At 38.3% G+C, this 18,332-nt stretch overlaps 1 protein-coding gene across 2 annotated transcripts in view; it reads right to left on the bottom strand.

Annotated features, from left to right (window-relative positions):
• Positions 1 to 18,332, bottom strand: part of CAMSAP2 (calmodulin regulated spectrin associated protein family member 2) — a 79,349-nt gene that overhangs the window by 22,163 nt on the left and 38,854 nt on the right. Inside the window, exons 3-10 of one of the 2 annotated variants that reach the window (XM_075182599.1) lie at positions 11,863 to 12,024; positions 9,615 to 9,698; positions 7,622 to 7,654; positions 6,347 to 6,488; positions 4,401 to 4,540; positions 2,050 to 2,140; positions 1,491 to 1,563; positions 506 to 540 (exon numbers count right to left, since the gene is read on the bottom strand). In XM_075182599.1, the coding sequence (XP_075038700.1) occupies positions 506 to 540; positions 1,491 to 1,563; positions 2,050 to 2,140; positions 4,401 to 4,540; positions 6,347 to 6,488; positions 7,622 to 7,654; positions 9,615 to 9,698; positions 11,863 to 12,024 (760 nt within the window). The remainder of the gene's footprint in view (positions 1 to 505; positions 541 to 1,490; positions 1,564 to 2,049; positions 2,141 to 4,400; positions 4,541 to 6,346; positions 6,489 to 7,621; positions 7,655 to 9,614; positions 9,699 to 11,862; positions 12,025 to 18,332) is intronic. The other variant, XM_075182600.1, reaches the window with a different exon arrangement.

Raw genomic sequence — 18,332 nt, 5'->3', positions numbered from 1 at the left:
ATTATAATCAAGGGAAAAATGCAAGTAGTGCCAGTCTGCAGATTTTTACACTGGCATGGACCCACCATAAGCAGGCTCACGTCCAGGTTGAACCATTGCCTTGGCAGCAGGATAGGGGATGCGAAAAACTAACTTTTAGATGAGCAGTCAGAAATACCAAAGAGACCGATATGGGCTCTCTCCATGTATTAACACCACATATGTGTGCCTGCTGAGGCCAGTAAGATTATTCTGTTTTATTATCATTCATAATTTTGCAGTGTGTAACATTTACAACTAAATAAATTGTTGCAAGTTCACTCAGACTACTTGACTAAGCATAATATTCTACTCAAACTGCAGTAGCCTGAATCCCAATTCCATAGACCTGCACCTAGCTAAGTGTAATGAGCAATCTTCTAAAGTAACAGACGGCACTTTCATCGGCAGCACCCTGGGATAGACCCCATTACCTCTGGGTATGCCGATCCGTTATCACTGTCCAGAAATCAGGTTGAACACTTACCTTGGCCAGGAGATGACGACATATCTTGTGAGTTCCTGCAAGATGACAATTTACAATAAATTAATTTACTTGTTTCAGAGCAAAAAGCTAAATTTCTTGTGTAAATTTTGCAGTAATAAAAGATGAGGCAACATTTGTTTATGTAAAAATGTTAGTGTGTGTTCAATGGGAGAATTTAGCAGGAGAAAGGACTGGAGGGTGCACGTTGTTTAAAAGAAACTTGGAGCATTGTGCTATGAAAGACCAGGGTGTTCTTGTATGGGAATCAAGGAAAGAACAACATTCTCAAGAATTCTGTAGGATGCTTTTGACATATGTGTACTCTGATTCTTTAGTACAATACAAAATTATGGGTTTGCAGTTTGGGGTATTATTACCCTCATTAAAGAAACTCAAATGTCAGCAGTGTTTGTTTTGTGTGCGTGCAGACCCCTTATTAACAAAGTGAAAAATTAGCAGGTTCTAGGATAACAGATAGAGTTAGAAGGGTACTATATGTCCAAGACTAGAACACAACATTTTAGGAGGGATGGATGTGGATCCCTATTACCGGCTATGAAGAGGAGACGCTGGGGATCCCTATTACCGGCTATGAAGAGGAGACGCTGGGGATCCCTATTACCGGCTATGAAGAGGAGACGCTGGGGATCCCTATTACCGGCTATGAAGAGGAGAAGAGGAGACGCTGGGGATCCCTATTACCGGCTATGAAGAGGAGAAGAGGAGACGCTGGGGATCCCTATTACCGGCTATGAAGAGGAGACGCTGGGGATCCCTATTACCGGCTATGAAGAGGAGACGCTGGGGATTACTATGGTGGAAATAAAGAGGTGGTGCAGTGTTATTTGGGTATGCCTGTAATTTACCAGATATAGTATGACCAAGATGCACTTTATAACTACTAATAAAGCTTCCATTTAACTGGTCAGTATACTGTTATAAAATTTGCATTTGCTATTCAATCCAGCGAGTACGATCTGTGTACCTAGCATTCGATGAACTTCCCAACGTATGTCTCCTGTTAAAACGTGAAGATTTTGAAGTATTCTTCAATGGATCTAAAAGCAAAAAGAAAAAAAAAAAAGTTACACCTAACTAATTCATTTTTTGTTTTGTGCAATTTAAAATATCCATTTTAGAATATAAGTCCTGTTTTATGTAAGGAAACACTGATGCTATATTTGTCAAGGGATGTTTGAGGGATGCGGTCTTATGACATTACAGCGAGTAGTACAGAACATGAAAGAGCGGCCGTAATTATGTCAGCACAGGGAACATATGGTGGGGCAGCAAATAATATGGGTCTCATAAATGTCACATCTTCTGCACAGATTGGAGTTAAGCCCTTGGAACTATCCTTTAAAATAAGATCATCAACTAGTGAGTCATACACAGTATACTTGCACACCCTTCCTAATGCAAGACACAGGAGGATTTAATGGGAGCGCTTTAAAAACAACCACTGAGCATCCATTCAATATTTGTCTTCATTGGCTTTGTATTAAACACTGAATATTAAATAAATATATGCAGTGAAACATTACCTTGCAGATCCACCACTCTCGGCTGTACAAACGAGGGTTTCACCACTTCAAACCACCAGAAAAGTTCAGCCATGAATACTAAGTAATTGGCCTGCCAAAATAAATGAATCAGACTTAAAACAAAAGTTAAAGCAATGGGTTGTAGGATATCCAAGCAATGAGCAGAAGCTAAAGAGTGCCCAATATGTGTTAGTAAAATCAACAATGTACATTAAGGCACTTATTAAAGCTTACTAATAAAGTACAAATATACAGAGCAAAGAATCCAGTGCAAACTAGGATACGGTTCATCTACCAACACTGCAATTAGGTTCAAAATATGCACTGAACCATAGCAACCAATCAGTGATTAGCCTTTATCAGTCTAGTGCAAATTAAACGTTTAATTGGTCGTTAAGGTTTTCTGCATATTTCGATCCTAAATACATGTTTGTAAATAAATCCTAATGAAAGCAAATGTCTGATTGGTTTCCATTGTTACTGCACATTTGCACAGTGTTAGTAAATAAACCTCACAGATTGATTTGCTCCTACGATGAGAGTGGTAAGTTATGTCCTGTTGAGCTGGGTTTATGCACACCAAGATGTAGATCCTTGTCTTGTGCCATTTAGGAATGGATACTCCTCTGTCCGATTCCTGCACTGGATCTGGGCTGTCCCTGTTCTTCTAGCTGGGAGCAAATTCAAATAGTTCCCAGATTTTAGATCTGCAAACACAGTGCTATCGTGATAAACACTATTATGTACAGCCGGCAGATTTATGTATTTGACGAGAAGTCCTGATAACGTTACCACAGGTGACCCCCCAGAGGGAGAACCCCGAGTGTAATATGCCTCAGACTCCCTTACAGTCCTTTAATGTTCCACCGGCTGCTAACATGCTGGTACATGAGCTTAGGTATCAGTGACATAAGTCACTGGTAAAATATGCTCTTTAAAATATACATTACACACACACACACAAATACACAAACAAGTCAAATAAAAAATAATGTAAAAAAAACAAAATCAGTATATGCACAAACAATAAAAAGGACAGCATTTGTGTTCACTTGTCCTTTTAAAACCAAGGTACAATTTAGGCATTTATTACACTATGTTACTAAAAGAAATCTCTATTTGACCTAAACAATTTAAAATTCCCACAAAAGTTATTCTATTTAACGGACACAGAAATTGTGAACGTTGTTCTACTCATGAAAGTCTTCACTATAAGACACATGTCAATTTCATATATATGTGTAGGTAATCAGCAAAGTTATGAACCCCTGTATACTTTATACCTTTATTCTGTGCAGGGTGTTCTGAGATGGTGTCACATGGGCACTACTTGCACTTTTACAGTTAGAAAAGCATAAGCATTCAAAGTGCTTAACTGCTCCAGTGGTGGCTTGATGAAGTGAAGGGGTAATGTCCCTGCCACAGGAATAATTAAACTCTGAAGTCACTGTACAAGATTCTCTGGGCTCTCATTCACTACCCCTTCATTCCCACCTGTCACTTCAGCAGTGACTTAGTGTTAGCTAGCCTTTTCTAGGGACTGAGGGCCTCAGTTTGAGTAGGGAGCAAATTTGCACCTAAACAAACCAAGTTGCAATGCAAGTGGTGCAAACACAATGTTTTATGCATGCAGAAAAAATCCTGGCTGATTTTGTATGTAGCACACAAACACTGGACAGTTCTATTTCAAGATTGCAATTTAGAGTGTAGCTAGGATGCACCCTCTTCCCAACTCTAATTCTATACTCAACGTTTAAATTTGCCCCTCCTGCAGCATAACATGGTTTTGGCGAGGTACAACATTGCACCCTGTACCTAGGTTTATGCTTAACTTTAAATGAGGCCCTGAATGTTTCTAGCCAGCGAGACACTGACACCACGCTTACTAGCGGAGAAACTAAAAAAGTATTACAAAAAACTTTTCCACTTCCGGTTTTGAAAGTTCATCTCCTACTAACGTCTGTCCTACAGGACAGAAAGAAAACCAATGTTTCTCAAACCTGGTCGTCACATGCCTCCAACAGGTCATGTTTAGAGGATTTCTTTAAACATACACAGGTGAGTCAATCTATTTGGCTAAGGAAGTCATTCTATCCACTGTTCTATCAGGCAGAAATACACAAACCATGAGCAATTTGTGGTCCTTGAGGACTGGAGCTGGCAAACACTAAACAAGTTCAGTGGTTGCCCATGTCTGGTATGCAATTAAATAGATATTTAACAGATGCATAATTTTTATTAAACATAAAGTTACCTTTGTTCATTTATATTTAACAGTAGACATACCAGGTAAAATTCTGATAAATAAGGGAGATTAGCTAAAGTTCTGGTTAAGTCCAATGTATACTGACCTTGATTGAGGATGACGCATACAACATATCTTCCAAGCTAAAATGGCAGCATCCATTCAGATACTCCTGGCAGAATTCCTGAATTAACTGGAGGTTATAAAGACTGTCAGCCAGGGACATCGATTCTTTGAAGCAGATATCTAACAAAGAAAATAATAATACAATAAATAAGATGTAACATAACAAAAAAATAGAAAGTAAAAAAAATGTTTAAAATGTTACAAACCATTACGGCAGGTTGTCATTAAGAAGCTGCCGTTATGTTTCTTGAGTGTCTTCTTTCCAAAACATTTCATTATAGGGACTGTCCACCACTGGACAACACTATTTTACAATTCCTAAATATTAAACCCAGCACTGTCCAACAATCTCCATCAAGCAGCGTTTAGTATATTATATTTAACAGTGGAGCCTAACATATTATATTCCCCACTTTCTATCATACTGTACTCACTCATTAACAGCCTATTATATTCAATAGTGCCTGGCATATTATAGTGATGCCCAATACATTGTTCCCATCAGTGCCCAAAATATTGCACCTTCCACTGCCAATTTAGTGTACTCAAATGTGACCATCCTGTTAGGCACTATAAAGCCTACTATATTAAAGTCCAACTGCCAAACACATGCTACCCAAAAGTGTATATTCACAAGTGTGCAATAATTTATATCAGACGGTTTCCAGATTATTATATATAACTGAGCCCCAAACATTATACCCACCGGCTTATTCTTTTTTTATTTTCAATAAGGGTGCAGCGGTGGCGTAGTGGTTAGCACTTCTGCCTTATCTGTGTGAAGTTTGTATGTTCTCCCCGTGTTTGCGTGGGTTTCCTCCGGGTGCTCCGGTTTCCTCCCACACGCCAAAAACATACTGGTAGGTTAATTGGCTGCTAACAAATTGACCCTAGTGTGTGTGTGTCTGTCTCTGTCTGTGTGTGTGCGTGTTAGGGAATTTAGACTGTAAGCCCCAATGGGGCAGGGACTGATGTGAGTGAGTTATCTGTACAGCGCTGCGGAATTAGTGCCGCTATATAAATAAATAATGATGATGATGATGATGATAGATATGTGCAAGCATGCTTTCCATTTGGAGAACTGAGAACTTGATTGCTCTCTGTACTTCCAAGGAAAGCAGCTTTACCAACTGGGAACATTCTGCAGCAGTTCACCAACTAACTATTCCCCATAAATGGAGCGGACAAGCAGACTACTGTTTTTTGGCCCATCAGCCTGCTCGTGAATATCAGATAATTGAAGAAAAACACATATAAACTTTTTTTTGCAATAAACCACATGTGCCCAAATTATAATTTAAAATCATTTTTCAAATATTCCCAAGGACACTCTTTCCACCTCCATTCACAGGCCATATGTACAACTGTCTTACCTAAAAGTGACTGCACATGCAGATTTTTATTTCTGGTCAAGTAGGACATTTTAGACCCGATTGACAATAACTGTAGCTTTCATGGGCTATAAAAATCAAAAATTGCTAATATCATTTAACATCTGGACAAAACCATTCAGATGTCAATCAGGTCTGGTCGAAAACCGTGCCCAAATTTGGTCATACGCGTGTACAGTTCGATCCAAGAGATATGTGGATGCCGAAAGTTCGAGTCACCCTGTGGGTGACTCGAACTATGGGTACCACCTGTGTGTACATTTTAATGAGTAGTATGCTAAAGATCCTTTAGTTTATCGTGTACATTAAGAAGCTTCTCAAACAAATTACTGGAAATTGCATACTGTAGCTTGCAGAGAGATAAGGAATGTACACATGAATCAGTGAATGTTACCCAGAGATGGTATATATATTTTGTGTATGTATATGTGTATACACAACACAGAGTGTGTGCCAGGCTGCAAAAAAAAATGTTTTTTTTGTGGTTGACAATTTCTTTGTAGGCTTATGATAATGTCAATCACAATGTTTTTACCTTCCAATCTGACCACATCTGGGCAGTAAAAGTGAATAAGGGAAGCTATTGCACATCCATCAGTGCCATCCTTTAAGAGGTTCTCCATAAGTGGTATATATGGCAGCTGTTTATATAGATTCTGTTCCTTTCTGTATCGGGCCTGTAAAGGGAGAGAAGAGGAGACTGTGAGAGAGGTGCCCAAAGTGGGCTACAGATTAGGCAGTTGAGACTATACTATGCACATTATGTAATGTAAGCCACATACAACTGTATACACTGCTCTAAGCTCCTGATTAGGTCAATTAGATCTTTCAACACACTAGGAACCTAATGGAAAAATAAATCTGCTAAGAATTTAATGTTGAGAAAAAGTTTTAAATCACCTAGGAAAAATGTTTTATTCCAAACAAATATATATGTAGCATGTCCACACACACACACACATTATATATATATATATATATATATATATATATATATATATATATATATATATATATATATATATATATATATATATATACACACACACACATACACATATATATACACACACACATACACATATATATATACACACACACACACACACACCTTTTATTCTGTTTAACATATACATAAAAGAAAAAAAACATAAAAACACCATGGGGTATATTTACTGAACTGCAAGTTAGAAAAATTCTAGATGTTGCCTATAGCAACCAAACAGATTCTAAGGGGGAATTCAATTGACAGAGCTACTGTAGAAAGTAACGTGGCCTACGCACTATTACCGTTATTACGGTTATAGTGCGCTTAAATACCATTGTTACGGTAGTTTCAACATCGGCTTTTTGTTCGCAGCTCTCAGATTAAATTTAGCGTAATAAAACGGTAATAGGTTTAGCGGGGCGATACTCTGGGGGGAATTGAATCGCCTCCTAGTTATCATTTACTTAGTACATTCTACTACAATCATCATCATCTATTTATATAGCGCCACTAATTTTGCAGCGCTGTACAGAGAACTCATAAAAGGACAGCTAGAATCTGGTTGCTACAGGCTCCACTTTTTCAAACCTGCAGTTTACAAAATATATCCCTATGATTTACAAGGATGGAAGTAGTTAACAGACCCATTACTTGCCCCTTACCCTGCACCAGCAATGCACGTTGCATGGTAATGCTAAAGGAATAACTACTGCACATAAAGTGATGCTGTACAAAGGGTGTATATGTGAGAAGACAGCAGGATATGGATAGCAAGCCACTATAAACCAACACACTACAGATTAGAAGATGAGCAGCACTTACAGGGACCAGTTTCCAAAACCATTTGGAGGAAGACTTCATAGGGAACAACGGTAATTACAGAGAAAGCAGAGGGGAAAGAAAAAAAAAGCAAAACAGAGAAAGAGTGAATCAGATTAGCTTTATGAAGCAGCCATAGCTTTACAACAGGGCTGGACAAATTTCAGAAGCCAGGTAGTTAATGCTCTTAAACAATTACTGCTGGTGCTAGCATTTGGGAGTTATTATTATCAATGTCAAAGGATGCACAGCAGTACATGTTCCCTGGCGCTTAAAAAAATCCTGTTTGTTTCTCGGTATCACGGACTGGCTCCTGAATTCTACATTGTTTTGTCCATCTCTGCCTTACAAAGTAAACAATACTAGGGCTTTGCAAAAGTAGCATGTGAAAACAGCACCAAAAGAAAGCACTAACATTTTTTAATTGCTTCCCACAGTAATAATATGAGAAAATTGATCAAACTGAAATACAAACAACCAGCGCTGCAAATGATTGTATTCGTTTCAGTGTCTAACTTGCGTTAAGATTTGATTTGACAACTCTACTGTGCTTTTCATTGGACATATGCATGAAAAGGGGGAAGACAGTTTGGAGTTAGATTAAACTTATAACCAAACTGCTGCTACAGGAAATAAAATATTTCTTGTCCCATATTTGCTGGGTCGCAAATATGAGAAGCTGCTGTGAGACAAGCAGAATTAAGTAGAATTAACACTTATTTACTTTAGTGTAACAGCATGGTCCAATCAGGAAGGCACAGACTGCATGCACCTGCTTGTGTTGTTTGGAGGTAGCTCAGTGTCATTCCTGTAAAAGGTGCAACAATCACAAATACAGCTCTAGTATGTCTATATGAAACTGAATGAATCCGTAAATAAGCGCGTGTTTTTCCGCAGCCCATCATTGTATCGAGAGGATTTTTCCAGGCTATAAGGGCTATTTACTAACAAAGTGCAAATTAGTTGCTGTGGGTTACAACTAATCAGCACTTAGGTTTAATTGATAAATAAAGCAGATACAAGTATTCTCTATCTATTTGCTTAGGGTGTTTGCATTAGCATTTTGTTAGTAACGTATTTTGCATTAGCATTGTATTAGTGATTAAGCAACATACAGTATTTACAAAAGACCCAACTATATAAAATTGTCAGATTTTACATATTGTAGGTCTGTGACATGCACTATTTTTAGAGAGGACCTCATTGAACAATGCAAACCCGTAGATATTCTGCAGGAGCAGTCACATCTGGAAACATCATCCGAGTCTATGCTTTACACTGGCATTCAGTTACTGCACTTTTCAGATGCCAACACCGGAAAACTGCATTTCTAACGAGCTTGTTCCCACCGTTACATTTTAATGCCGCACTTTAAATATTAGAACACTGCATTACCTTTTTGTCATGTGTTATCACACTACAGTAGACTTTATTGGCGTAATCACAGTGCATGTAAGATTCATCTAAAGCACACATAAGTTTTCAAGCGTTTACCAATTTCCCTGAGCATATGTTTGAACTCGCCTAGAATGCCTAGGAGTTAAAGCACTTGACCCAAAGGGCAGCCATATAAATAGTATTCTCAAAATGAACTACTCCTGCAGTAAAGCTGCTCACAACCCCCGCTAACCCTTCTCACTATTTCAGTATGGCTGTATAACATTTCCCATGCTAAGCAGAAACACTTACTGCACAAGTCCCAAGTATGGCGAAATAGCCTGCAAGTGTGGTGATATTCTATTCCGCCAATTGCTTGTGTCATGCTCTAAATGCCTAATCAAAAAAGCTGCCATGTAAAATGTGGTCTCCAAATGTGACGGCTCCTGTAAATGGCCTGATTATTTGTAGCGGTAACTGGATTTACTATAATCTTCAAGCAGCAACAACAAATTCTGAGTAGAGGGTTGTGAGAGAAAACATATGCTGAAATATATGTATAGTTTCTCTTTATTTTTCACACTATTACACATATTCCTTTATAGCTTTTGTTGCATACCTTCTGTGTAGTGTTTGTGTCCACATTCTGCTGCTCTTTCAGTCGTTGCTCTTGCTCAAGAATTTCCTTCAGGTGTCCATTTACCTGAAATATCCAGACATGAGTGCTTAACCAGGACACTGCATGACCCTTTTATATCATAAGATTATCCAACAGGGGCGGTAACCAAACCAATCAAACGAAGATGCTCAAGTACAAAGAAATACAAACGCCAATTACCAATTTATAAAAAATTTAAATAAAAGTTTTCTTAGAATTGGTTTACTGATCGATGGCACTCATTCAAACCAAGATGGCAGTCTCAGTTATGCATACTTACCTAAATTTCACATAAAATAAAACACTTTACAGGAATAACTAATATGTGGTTTATAATCTGACAAAACACAGCAGACAAAAATCAATTAGAAAGGGGTGAAAATAGTTTATATACTGTTAAGATGCACATGAAAAGTGCACTTCTGCCAAGAAAAAAAAAAAATCAAAAAAAAAAAATCAGTTAACACAAAGTAACTAGGATATTGTCAAGGCCCTTGCAGCTGTTAAACATAATTAAAGAGAACTGCTTCCTTAATGTTGGAAAATTTCTTTTGTAGACACTTTTTAGTCTGCACCATGTCTGAGTACTAGTTGATGATCCATAATTGCCAACCTTTGAATAGTGAATTCAGGGAGATCCCGGGCAGGGGGCTGTGGTTAGAAGACGGCAATCGGCGGGGTGCGGTCAATCGCGTCATTTTGGCCCCATCCCAGAGACAAAACCGCCGGTTTGTCGCGGGGATGCGGCAAAATGCCACGATTTACTGCGAATCGCGGCATTTTGGCAAGTAAATTGCGGTATGTGGGATACTTGCCTGCTCTCCTAGCAGTCCTACCCGGATATCGGGAGTCTCCCGGACATTCTGGGAGAGTTGGCAAGTATGAGTTGATCACATCTTGGTCTAGTACTTGGGTGTTAGAAGAGGGGGCACAACAGTCACTGAAGTTTGCTAGAAAGTGTTTTATCCACTCTTTTCAAAGTGTTTGAACTAGCACATTCAGTGCAGGCTGCAAATGACACGTACATATACAGCTCTGCTGAATTCTTAACGAAGTAAATGTTGCCTTCTCCAGTGCTGTATTTGTATTATTCAAGAGAATGAGCCGTCTTTTACACTTCTTCTACCTATTCATGCTTGTAAGTGATGAACACAATCACACATTGTGTGTGCACTAGCCTTGAATCGTACAGTGTATACGAGTAGAAAAAACCACGTGTGCTTGGTATGTGAACGCAATACAGCTTTTCTTTCTAATAAAACACACAAAGTGCACGAGTCACCACACAGAAAATGTACCTAATGTGCTTGTCACACTGTTCTGATATGAAAATATGATTGTTATAAGGTTGCAACCCACATAATACAACCAACACAAAATATTGAAGAGAAAGATTGAGAAGCTCTCTGCAAGTTTTAGGATTTGTAAAACCGGCACTGGCGTGACCTAGACTGAAATAGGCTGTTGGCTATGTGATCTAACGAGATTGTTCTGTTTCTAAATGCGTTCTATATTTTACATTTTTATGACGCACAACTATCACAATGAATCTCAGTGGATCATCCATAGTTGCTCCGGACATCTTTCTCTTGAGAATCTGCCTGTACCTGAGTAACCAAGTTTGCCCAAATCTTGGAAAATTCCTGAGGGCCCATCTATAATACCTGATTAAGTGGCCATCCTGGAATAACATACATCTATGGGAGACTTTGTCGTTCAGTGCTTGTGTGCATCCTTTGATATTTTGTTTGTTGTGAGTCTTTGGGAACTGTGGAAGTTCTCTTGGCATCTGCTTGTACCAGTGACAGTTGGGGGTGATACAAGCAATACACGTGTACTCCGTGGTCATTTGTTTTAATGCTTGTGTATGTGCCCAGGCTACTCTGAAAAGGTGTGCATTTATTATGTGCATTTTTAACATTAGTAAACAAAAAACAATTTAAAAAAAAAGAAGTTATTTATAAAATTTTAGTTTCAAACAGGTGTTGATAACATTCACAGCTGCTGCAGGTTCCTCTGTGTGTGTGTATGCGATTAATGGACAGTGACAATAGTACAATGAAAGTGATTAAACCTGACAAGTGAAATAAAATAGTGCTGCAGTACTACCAGTTCTAATACACATAAACAAATAAAACAAAAAGGAAACCACCAATTTCTAATTGATTACATATCGTAAACTCAATGAATTGCTCTGCAGATATCCCACCTTATTAATCCAGTACATGACGGCATCCTCAATGTCGTAAGGTAGGTCAGCAGTCTGGAAGAATGGTGAGTATTTGTGGACACACGCAATGACTTTTTCAATGCTGACCATCTCCACAGTGTATGCCATCATCAGAGTGTCGATCATTGCCAGATGAGCGCTCTGCATATAAATAAAGATCATTAGAAAACAAGGACTGTGAAGGTTGTATTGTTAAAGTAGACAGACAGACATTTGTCAGATCCTATCTGAATGATAGACATATTTTACAATCTATAAAACACAATAATACACATAACAATGGAAACTTTAAATTGTGACTAAGCAATACCGGACATGGTGCTTCAGTTTAATTGTCAAATAATCCCTTTCTCCCCTACCCACACACATGATTTGGGGAAGCCCACATCACTCCCTTAATCCAGAAGTTCCTAACCTTTTATGTTCCAGATTATGCAGACTACGGCTCATCTTAAAATGTACCTCATTTTAATAGATAAATATTGCTTTATAATATAATAAATAGTATATTGGAGATGGGTACATAATTAGTACATTATCTGGAATACACAATAAGCTTGCAAAGAGAGGCTCATAGGGACTCAATAAAAATGGATTAATTACCCATCTTTTGGCTCCTGATCCACAGGTTAAGGATTCTGCTGTACTCGGTAGCTCTTTTATATTAACATTAAGGATAAGATTTGGTGACATTGCAATCATTGCTTAATGGCTTACTGCATTAATAGCAAAACTAAGTAAACTTAAGTTGAATTTTATTTAAAAAGTGATCTACCTCAGAGTGATCGATTGGCTTTGCACTAGTAACTGCCTTTTTTAAATATCTATTAAATATTTGAATAAAAGAAAAATCAAACTAAATGCATAGTTGCCAATGGTCCCTAACAGGGACAATTCCAAGTTACTATTTATGGAATAGGTCCATTTAAAATGCAAAAAGTATTATCACACTAAGTAATCATGACATGATGGGGATTGTAGTGCTTGAATGTTCACTGAGGTCATATTGCATGTACCCTGCATGGATGCATTAGCTCAGCCCCAAAGTGTCCCTGGAAAATGTGGGCAACTGCATGAATGGTGTGATAATGAACCTACAATCCCTTAGATTGTACGCTCCTCTGAGCAGGGCCATCTCTCCTCCTGTTTCCACCACTTCTAACTCTGCTCTTCAGCTACTTAGCCCTCCTCCTCGAGGGTCCTCCACCCCACGTCCACTCTCGCTCCCTCCTCCCCCGTGGGGGTCTCCCTGTCTTCCGCGCCCTCCTTCTTGGGCCCCGTCGATTGCGGATCCTCCCTCCCCCTTTCCCGCCCTCTCTAGCTGTGCATTGAGCTTACTGAGTTGCTGTGCTTACTGTTTACTGTACTGTGCTGTCTCCCATTGTATTGTAATTTGTTTGTCTCTGTACGGCGCTGCGGACGCCTTGTGGCGCCTTATAAATAAAAATTAATAATAATAATAAAAATAATAATAATGTAATTCATGTGGACTTCTAGCCTAAATTCAATTGACTTCCCTTAATAATGCATATTTTATTAGTGTTGTTGCTGTGCCAGTTCTAGATCAGTGCTTATCAACTACAAGGACTACTAAATGCTGACAGGAACAATGAAGGTAAAATAAATAGTTACCCTGACCTTCCACTACAGCTCTGTATAACAGGCAAACACTAAAGTATTCCCTCCTCGCTCCTTATAACCAGCTGAATCTCTCCAAACATGTATATGGCAGTGCACTAATGGGAACTGGTACAAAAAAGGTACAAAGACAATTGAGTTACTGTAACATCACTGGCTTTGCCTCTGTGTTTGCATCAAACACAGGACATGCACTATGCAGCGCTATGGTGTGATCTGCGTCATTGAGCAGCCGGGGCAGGGCCAGAATCATGCACATCACACTGTAACACCTCCCACACTTGTCCCTTGGAGGGAAGGTCCAAAATGCAGCCAAGTATGGTAACTATTTAATTGTTATACTTGCTTCTACCCACACAACAGCTAAATTGTAAGCTAATAGCTATAACCATGTGAGCAAAGAAACCTTACTAAAACATATACACATAAGCAATACACTTAGCAACACATTCCTGGACAAGGTATTTCCACAAACCCCCTTATTTGACTGTTAAGTTTTGTTCCATATCTAAAAAGGTTTGTGGGTGTATGTTGAACAAAGTTTTTGCGTTATTTATAAAAACAAAAAAGACAAAATACGGTTTGAAGATTGTAATAATATTAACTTGCAAACTAAATATACTTATATAAAGTTAATTAAAACAGTGAAATGGAGACTAAATCGACTGCAAAGGCAACGTCTGCCTCCACCCCCTGGTTAAGTGGCACGTCTGCAGTTTGGAACTAGACGTCGAATACCAGACAGACCATGGTCAAATTGCTTCCCTCTGCATTCACCATCTCTATTATTGGTCTTAACACCTATCAGTCTCTGATGCATCTTATTCCTTACACCTACAAGTTTGAGATTTACATTGTAGCTGCACTCTATGGGCCTGAGTCATTAAGGAGAGCAAAGCATAAAAAAGGAGTAACATTTGCACCTGGGCAAAACCAAGTTGCATTGGAGGGGGAAGAAAATTTAAAATGTAGGGACAGATTTATAGTTGGGGTAGGACATGTCCTAAATCAACTTTATATTTCAGTGTAATAATAAAGCTATTAAGTATGTGTGCTACATGAAAAAACAACCAGCATTTAACTTATGTGCAAAATAGTAAACTAATTTACACCCCTTGCATTGTAACATGGTTTGTCCCAGAGAACATTTACTCCTTTTTTGCCTTAATGACTCAGGCCCTATGTATTTAACAATATTGTGTATGGGGGAAATTTATTCTGTCTGTTTGTTCTCTGCTATATCTCCTCTTTTTGCTTTCTGTACCTCTAATAAACAGATAAAAATCAATAAAAACTTAATGAATAAAATAAATAAAATGTGATCAACCTCAGGAGTGATCACTAGATCGAGCACTTGTCAAAGACGTTTTAACAAATCTGCACAAGCAGCTTAAAACATAAAGCATAATCTTGCTAATGCTGTTGTTCGGTTTTAAGTATGTGTCAAACATACCACATGATACAAGCTCCTTCTCACCTCCAACTAATCTGAAACCTTTCACCCTGTCACATGCGGCTAATTGCCGTGTTTTGCTGATTAGCGGTCAGTATACCCTATTGTGTCTACCACACATAATTTGCTTTACTAAGGCTAGGTACACACTGGAGAATTTTCCGATCAATCTGTTATCTACAACGACCTGTACCTACGACTGAAGGTCTGACCGCTGGGGCGATTCATGCACACTACACACAATTTACCTTCAGATCTGTGTTCTTCATCTGGTCCTATAATCGTTTAGAGAATGACAGCACAATATGCATTCATTCATTCATTCCTGTCACACTGATTAGCTGCCTTGTTATAGCTATCCACATGTCATAACAAATTTTGTTAGCTTCTGTGACTCTGAAACAAAATATTCAGTATCAGAACAAACCAACAAATTATTCCATCTACAGCACGCTCTACAGTTATTCACCGGGACATGTCCACTGCCGGTATCGGCTGAAAAGACCATGACTCTGTAAACTCTATGGAGATTGTGATTGCGAGTGCATACACACTGCATGATCTGAAGGTGATTGGAACGAGATTATCAATCAGTACGACCAGCCAAATGAAATGACGATTAGTACTGTGGAACGACTGTTGGTCATCGTGTAAGTATACACGCTAACGCGATATGTGTCTGAGCGGTCGTTTATCGGGTGATTGGCCCAATAATCAGCTGAAAAACCTCCAGTGTGTACCTACCCTAAAGCTCCAGACTAATTCAAGAAGCCAACGATGCATCTAATAGTGGCCCCTAAAAGCCAATCATTTTACCTAAATTAAATCGCTTTAAAAAGATAATAAATTTCAGCAAAAATGTGTTTTGCTTTAGACAACATCCCCCTTCTTTATAACTATCAGCACTGTGGGGATCCACACAGTTCAGGAGAACTCACCCTTACCAGTGCTCCAATGTTGCTTATCCCTTTAACTATAACCAGACGAAAGGGAGGGTTGAAGGTGCGCATCATGGAGACGGAGTCTATTTGTTACATGCCTGTATTAGTATAGCGACAGATGTTAAGCTGTGTACATACTACAGAAATTAAACAATACAATGTGCCTTGGTACGATAAAACATGACTGCAAAAGTCATCAGGCAAACGAGATATCAGGCGTTTATTGTGTGACTGGCATGATAATTGGTTGAATTTTGTAGGGCCTGATTATTAAGTAAAAAAAAAAAATAGTAACTTTGAACCTTGGCAAAACCATGTTGTATTGGAGGGGGAGGTAAATTTAAAATGTGAGGACAGATTTATAATTGGGGTAGAGCATGTCCTAGATCAACTTTTAATGTCAGTGTAAAAATAAAGCTATCAAGTATTTGCATCCTACATGAAAAATCAGCCAGTATTTTCCTTATGTGCAAACTAATAAACTAATATGAACCCCTTGTACTGCAACATGGTTTTGCTAAGGTTCAAAGTTACTCATTTTTTTTGCTTTACTTTCCTTAATGAATCATACCCGTAGTGTGTACCCAGCGTTAGTGTGCCTTAACAATGCTCTTGCTCACTCTTATTATCCTTACAGAGTTTCTAATGAGGATACATTTGACTTACTAGCATGTGCCTCAAATATCAAATTATTATCTGTTTATTTGCATGCACTCAACAAAAAACAGTGGTTGTGGAATATGTAAAAATATATCAGGATATGAGGAACTGCTCTTAGAGAAAATATCTAATCTTACAATGGGGAGACAGGGTATGCTACGGTATGATAAGGTTTCAATAGTGTAAGGGCACATGCACACTCGCATTAAAATGCTATATTTTAGAAGCATATTTAATGCAAGTTAAGCCCAGGTAAATAAATGGGAAAATAAAAAAAAATGGCTGTACCAAATGAGATAATACATATTAGCATTTTTACATGTGTTTAACTGTCGAACACTTACATTCACATCAATGAGAACACACTGGAAAGGCAATGATATGTGGTCAATCAGTTTAAAACAAGTGTGTACACATGTGGTAGGCGTAAACAAGATAACTTGAGGTTTACTTACAGACACTTTTGAAAGACTCAGATTGACGTTATATTTAAAAGCTTCTTCAAAGACCTTCATACACCTACATAAACGCGAAGCAGTCTACCTGCATTTTTACTTAATATGTAATAAAAAGCACTGCCAGTGTGTGCGTAGCCTAAGGAAGGGACATATGTGCAAAGTAAAATATATCATACACTCTAGCAATATCAGATAGTATTATAGGGAGTTATTTAAAAAAATTATTAAAATGTTACATCTATTAGTCAACAGCTAAAATTAGGATTCACCTTATTTTGCATTCTCTGCATAAAAAAAGGCCACAATAAAAGAGCTTTAGTTCTGACAAGGACAATTAAAATGGATACTATGATCTGTGTGGATCCACACTAAGTAAAACGGTCAACCAATTGTCCAGCCCTTTTCCCAGGTACCTGGCTCCCTCTCCCAACAAGGGAATATCGGTAGAGTATTATTTAAAGAGGCCTCTATTTCCCTGGTCAGCAGCACCATTTCAGACATGAACTATTTCATGTGACAGCGCAATGCTAGTAATTTTCTTTTGAGAGATAAAATATCACATTCCAAACTTAAATTTATAGCCGATTTAATACCTAAACAAACGCTGCTTTAAAACGATTACAAATAATTTTATCTGATTCTTATGTTTTTTGGTGCGCTGAATTCGAAAATGACCACTGTTCTTTCCTGGGATGTCAGGTTTTTTCACAATCGAAATGTGCCTTGGTCAAACAGGTAGCTGGAAATCGCTAAATTTCAAATTCATCATACTTGGGGGAGACAAATGAACATGGAAAAACAAATTTATTTTTACTGCCAGTGCTCCCACAAACATGAAAATACATGTTTATTGGTCCTGATGGTGATTACTGCATTGTTGAGTGTGCTTGCTAGGGCCTGCCCGGACATGTTCTTTCATGCATTAACTTGTTCTCCGATTCCTCCACAATCTTGTATTTCATTTCAGTCGTCATCCTGCTATTGTCTGTGGTTCAAAATTAGTGCAATGCCTCCAAGAAAGTGTGTAAATTCGCCTGACAGTTTCTGTTTCATATGTGGAGAGTTCATGGTGAAAATGCAGCAGTTGAATATTACAGATTTTGTTAAGAAAGTTTATTTAGTTTATTTTAAATTAAAACTTGGTGACCAAGATAAAGTTTGGGCTTCTCATAAAGTATGTAAGCGGTGCATCGAAGATCTTGGTAATTGGTCAAAAGGCAAGATAAAAGCTTTTCGATTTGGAATTACTATGATATGGCGCGAGCAAAAGAATGCTAGCAATGATTGTTATTTCTGTTC

Source organism: Mixophyes fleayi, chromosome 8 (assembly GCF_038048845.1).
Source record: "Mixophyes fleayi isolate aMixFle1 chromosome 8, aMixFle1.hap1, whole genome shotgun sequence".
NCBI classification, from domain to species: domain Eukaryota; kingdom Metazoa; phylum Chordata; class Amphibia; order Anura; family Limnodynastidae; genus Mixophyes; species Mixophyes fleayi.
Note: the sequence above shows the minus strand (reverse complement) of the source record. Positions and strands in the feature narration are given on the sequence as shown.